The sequence below is a fragment of the Tetrahymena thermophila genome (genome assembly GCF_000189635.1).
Source record: "Tetrahymena thermophila SB210 genomic scaffold scf_8254332, whole genome shotgun sequence".
NCBI lineage: Eukaryota > Ciliophora > Oligohymenophorea > Hymenostomatida > Tetrahymenidae > Tetrahymena > Tetrahymena thermophila.
Genome location: NW_002476136.1, coordinates 44513 through 50910, shown reverse-complemented (window position 1 = coordinate 50910; position 6398 = coordinate 44513). Strand labels below are relative to the sequence as shown.

At 19.0% G+C, this 6398-nt stretch overlaps 1 protein-coding gene across 1 annotated transcript; it reads right to left on the bottom strand. All coding sequences in view use genetic code 6, as the record gives it.

The window, feature by feature from the left end:
- Nucleotides 1-873: 873 nt before the first annotated feature.
- Nucleotides 874-1404, bottom strand: TTHERM_001300742 (hypothetical protein; the record flags this gene model as incomplete). Its single annotated transcript, XM_012800373.1, has 3 exons — nt 874-945; nt 1060-1250; nt 1314-1404. 3 exons carry the CDS (start codon nt 1402-1404, stop codon nt 874-876), a joined length of 354 nt encoding a protein of 117 aa, XP_012655827.1.
- Nucleotides 1405-6398: the final 4994 nt, after the last annotated feature.

Genomic DNA, 6398 nt, shown 5'->3' with positions numbered 1-6398 from the left:
TAATATACTTATGAAATAATAATTTATATCTTTCCTAATACATTGGATTTGCTTTTATTTTAATATTTTAAATGTTAGATCCTAGCTAATTTATACTGATGATGTACCATTTGTATTTTATACAATCCTTTAAGTTTATCCTCCACCTACTTCTTCTTATGTAGATTTCTCTTTTAAATAATTTTAAAATATACCTGATATTATCTTAGGAATACAAGGCTTTAACTAATTTAATGTATTGCCATAAGGAATTTCTTTTAACTTAGAAGTTTCAAACATATCAAAATTATCATGTTAAATATCAAGCTTAAATAATGTAGGTATCTAAGAGCTAAGTGTTTCTATTTTAGCAATTGACAAAACTAATTTCCCTAATATTTAAGTTATTAAATAATCTTAAGAAAATTTATTTAGTGGGTCAAACCCTTTATTCTATGAAGAAGTGAGATAGTTTTCATAAATAATCTAAAATTCAAAAGGAATTAAAAATGCGATAGTTTTACTGAATGGTTGGACCAGTTAATCTAACTCAAACATGTTTTCTATCTCTATTAATATATTAATAATGAATGATTAATATTATAAAGTTTAATTTACAAGAAGATAATCAGGTTAAATGATAACTATGATTAATTATACAATAGTTGAATTTATTTAAGATACTGATAATAGTATTTATAATATCCTGTCTTATTATGACTCATAGTATTCATCTATAACAGATAATACTAATTGCTTAGTTTCAATAACATGTGCTGATAGGCATGTAAGATCTAAATTTTAAATTCCTGCTATTTAAAATATTTAGATTCCTTAGTAAGGATATCAAAATATTTTTCTTGCTTTTAATATATTAGATTTTAAAATCTATAATCAATCTATGAAAAATCCAAATATAGAATTATCCACTTATGATATTTTAAATAGTAGAGAATTTTCCTTCAGCTACTTTGTAAAAAATTAATCAATGTTTTTTGGAGCTGCTGCAAGTGCAATTTTTTTTTATTAAAAAAAATGTCTTCAAAATAATCAAAAATTGTAAGGAAATTAATGTATTACTGATTGTGTAAATGTTAATCCTGCATAGCCATTGCTTTGTTTAGATTGTTAAGCTGGGTAATACTTTTTACAAGATTTGAAGATTTGTTAATCTATAGAACCTTCTTCATCTTATAAATGCTACCCTGAAAAAAATTATTAAACATGTGTTTTATGCGACATCTAGAGCTGTTTAGCATGTTAAACAATCTCTAATAAATTATAGTGTATTTAATGTGAACAAAATTATTATATTTATAAAGGTATTTGCTAACCTTCCGTAAGCTAATCAAGTAACGTTTCAGGTACTGCTAAAGCCGCAGCAGTTATCTCATTAGTATCCTCTACCTAAGGTTCAAATTTCATGTTTCTTACTCTCTAAAAATTGAATTTGCTATATATGATAGATGTTTTATTAACATCAGAACTTACAATTTTTATAAACTAAATAAAAGGGACAAATCCAATTAGCTACTTCTAATAAATTAACTTTTTTAGCAAATATGTATTTGTTGAATCTATTGAATAAGAATAAAATTAAAAATTAAGTAGCAAAGTAGGTTAAACAAGTTTATTGATAAATGGAGGAGGTGTTTTAGTGTCAATAATCGTTACTCAAATTATATTTGCATCTGTCATACTAGTTAATAAATATTTAAATAAATAAAGGTTCTCATATAGTAAATTAACATAATTAAAACTATTTTCAAACTACCAAAAACTAGCTTGCTTCATTTCCTTTATTATTAACGAGCTAATTCTTTTAGTTTCAAGTTATGCAATTTTTCTACAATTAATTGGATTTTTAAATGCAATTGAAGTGAATTACAAGGCTTTAAAAATTGTCCTTATTTTCATCCTTTCAATCTATTAGCTTTTGTGCTTAATCTATTATATAAGATTAATTAAATGTTCTAGATATTAAAATACTAGTTATTGCTAAGAACTAAATTAAAATATATACTTAATATCATACAAAAGCCACTTAATAAATCTTTTGTTAGAATAGTTTATTAAAAAATAAAATTTTACAATTTACTTCCCAATTTTCTTTTTTGCTATTGAAAATGTTCTTATCCCTTTATCTATAATAATGTTTTACCATAGTTATTTAGTTTAGTTAATTTTATGCTTAATATTTTAAACAATACTGTGTATTTGCTGCATAGTTTTAAGGCCTTGCTTTTAATTGCTAAATAATGTTAGACTGATAATAGATTAAATATGTTGGGTTCTAATATTTATATTTATGATAGTTCTTGGAATTTTATAAGACAGATCAGATCAAAATCCTAATTAAAATGTTGAGAATATTTAAAAAATTAGTAAATGCTTAATAGTATTAATGATGATAGCATTGTATATTAATCCTTTTACTTAAATCCTTAACATTATTATAGCTTTATATAAATATTTAAAAGATTAATATGATAAGTACTAAGAAAAGAAAAAAAAAATTATCTAGTATTAAAATAACGATTATTAAATTTAAACTTACTTAGATATTAAATTATTTAAATTTCCTCAATATGACCCTAAGAAAGAACTCAGTATAGTGAAAAAAGAGCTATCTAATTAATTTTACAAATTAAAAGTATCCAAATATAACCTTCAAACTCATTTCAATTAATATAGCGACTAGCTATGATCTAATTATTAAAGATAATCTACTTTAAAAGATTGATTATTTTTTCAATTAATTAAAATTTTTAACTTAGTTATTTATAAATTTTTTAATTAAATTGTAAAATTAAAATAACTTTATTTTTGGATAATAATAAAAATTCAATTAAAACTCTATTAAAATTAAACTATATTATATTTTTATTAATTTATATTTTCATGCAAATAATTGTCTAAATATTTCTTAATCAAATTCAATTTTAGTAAATTTTTGTGATTTTCATCTATTTACTAGTGAGTAGATTTATATGAATATTTGAATTCTATATGACTTAGTAGATGATTTATTTGTAAAAGTTTCTTAACAAAAAAAATAATAAATAAAAGATACTCATATTTTTTTCTCACCAAAAATTTAAAATAAATTATTTTATTTATATCTTAATGCTATATTTTTTAATCTCAGATAAATTATGTTTTAAATTATGAAAATAAGTTATCAAATTTATCACATTTATTTTCTTTCTTACAAATTACATAGCGGCTATAGAATAATTTTTTATTAAATATATAATTCTTTTTTTGCTTATTTTTGGCTTAAATTTGAAAGATTTTATCTAAGAAAAGAAAACTTTGAGGGCAATTCTCTTAAAATTTATGGTTAAATATATTTTAATACAGACTTATTCAATTATAAAAATCTATTAAAAAATAATATTTCAAATATATAAACTTTAAAGGTAATACCCATAAATATAAATTATAAACAAGTATAAAATTGAATGTAGTTTAAACAAATTTATCTGTGAAATAAAAAGCAAAAAGATATAATTTAATATTTTAATCAAAATTATTCTAAATTTAGATTATTTTTTATTCCAATTATTAATTTAGTTAATTAGTTAAATCAAATAATAATTTATGCAGATAAATATATAACCTTCTACATAAAAATGTAATTTATTGATAATCTAAAAAGCTCAATAAAATATTACCTACTTATATAATATTATTATGCTTAAAAAACTAATAAATTTGTCTTTGATTTAGTTAAAAATAAGGGCTCACAAAAATATGATAATTTATAAAATTTAAATCTGAAAAAAGATTAAATTCAAATGCTTAATAAGAGGAAGTCTGTAAAATAGTTCTTATTGGATTAAAGAAGAATTATTTTAACTAAATAAAAAAAGTTAAAAAGCAGTGTTACAAATTTGCAATGAAGATAATAAAATTTAAATAATTCATTCATAATCTAATAACAGCAAAGAAAATTGTATAAATATACTTTAAAACTCAATTTAAGATAATTAATTATTCTAAAAATTCTAAAATAAATAACTTATTTTTAATCTTAAAAGTTTTTTTTTGAAGTAATAAATTTATTTTATACAATTTTATTTAAATTTAAAAATAATTAATTTTATTATGTAAAAATTCAAAATATTTTTCTTTTATAAAATATTAAAAATAATTTATTTTCAATTTATTAAAACTATTTCATTAATGAATTCAATAGAGATATTTATTTTCTAAATCTAATAAAATAAACACCTTAAGATATGGTTTAAAAAAAATAAAATAATAAGTTAAATATTTTTATAATTAATTAAAATATTCCTAAAATCCTTATTAACTAACTCAAAAGCTTTGTAAAATTTGCCCATTTTCATCATCTACATCTATTATTATTTGGAAGGCCCTAATTAATGAGAATTCAGATATATTTATTGATAAAATGGTTCTAACCTCTAAACTAATTAAAATGAGATAATACCAATGAAAAACATGTTTAAAAAGTAATTAGTTAATTAATGCTTGATATTTGAATTATCCTTTTTGAATCAATTAATAAATCATTTAGTTGTTTTATTTGAAGTGAAATCAACTAAAAAAAAAATTTAAATTTCAAGCTATTTTTTCATAATGAATTAGATGTAAGCTTGCCAAATAAATTTGTGTAAGCACTTTCAAAATATAATTCTTATCTTTTTAATTAAAATTTATTACTTAGTCATATTAATCATATAGAAAAATCATTCTGTGTTTCGAGAGGATATTTTATCAAAATCTGATTTATATTTAAAAAATTTTAGATTTTATTCTAAGAGGTGATTAAAAAGTATCAAATTTATACTTTTTTATCATATGTTAATATGTTAGCTAAAATCAAAATATTAATGATAGATTAATTTTTTTCTGAATAAGTGCGATAGACGATTTAAATTTTAAAAATAATTTCGTTATATTTTATAATTTCCGTAAAAAAGTTTTAATTTTTTTAAAATTTTTTATGATTAATATCAAATATTTTATATTTTATTTAAATTAAACTAGAAAAATTTGTTTGTTATAATTATTTAGAATCTTTTTTTTAAAAATATTAATTTAGTTTTTAAGATATAATGAATAAACTAAAATAAAATATCAATGAAGTTATTTTATTTAAAATATTATTTATTTAAAAAAATTACTTCTAAAAGAAGAATTTCATAATAAAATATTACTTTATTGTGCTTAAGAATATCAGATTTGAAGTCTAATTAGCTATTTAAAAATCTAAAATTAAGTATCAATTTAGAAATATGATTTTAATTTTAGAGACATAATTTTTCTGATCTTTTAAAGAAAAAAAAAAGTGACAATTAAATAAAAAAATATGTAAATTATTAGAAATTTCTTTTAAAATCTGTCCTTAAATATCAATTATTAACCACAATTACTTTTTACTTATATATCAGAAATAAAATTTATAAGAATAAATAAAACACAATTTATTGGAAAGGAATTACTAATAAAAAAGTAAATTTTTTATTTTCATAATTAAAAAATTTGTGTATCCTTATCCATATTACTTTATTACTTGTTTTTTAATCAAAGAAAAAAAATTTGATAATAATGTTATGAATTTCTAGAATCATTTTACAACTTAAATACTTTTAGTTTTTTGGTTTCTTTTATAATAAAGTATTTAAAGTAAAGAAATACAGACTAGTATTTTTATAAAAATAAAATATTGCGTATTCTCTAATAATAAACAATCATATCAATTAATATTTGATACATTTTTTTAAATAGATTTTAGCGTTGGAAAAAAAATTATTGATTATGAAAGTGTGTAACTATATCAAAATGTACAGTAGCTACAAATTTATTGTATAAATTAATTTATCTATTTAGTGTTGGTTAAATAATAAAAATTTAATATTTTACTAATTTAACTTAAATATTTTCTATTTTAAACACTGGTTTAGTTAATTTTTTTTAACTATCTATCATATTTAATTCCGATTAAAAATTCTAAGTAAAAAGGAAAATTTTTAATTTTTATTGGAAAAAAACCTTCAATTAATTTTAATTGAGTTTTGTACAAATTCTGTTCAGAGAAATAAAAAAAAATAAACAAAATTTTTTTAAAACAATTTAATTTTTTTTTGATAAAAATAGTCAAAAAAGAAATCAACAAAAATAACAAGATTAATACTAAATTTTAATATGTAAATGCTAATAAAATTTAAATTATAAATCTTAATTTGGATTCTCTCTAATATTTCAATAACTTAAGCTTAAATTATTTATACTGATGAGGTTCCTTTTGTATTTTATGCCAACCTTTAAGTCTTTCCAACACCTTCTTCTTCTCTTGTAGATTATTCTTCTAAAAAATTCAAAGCTATTCCTGATATTATTGTAGGAATTTAAAGCTATCACTAAAGTAATTCTTCTGGAACTTCTTT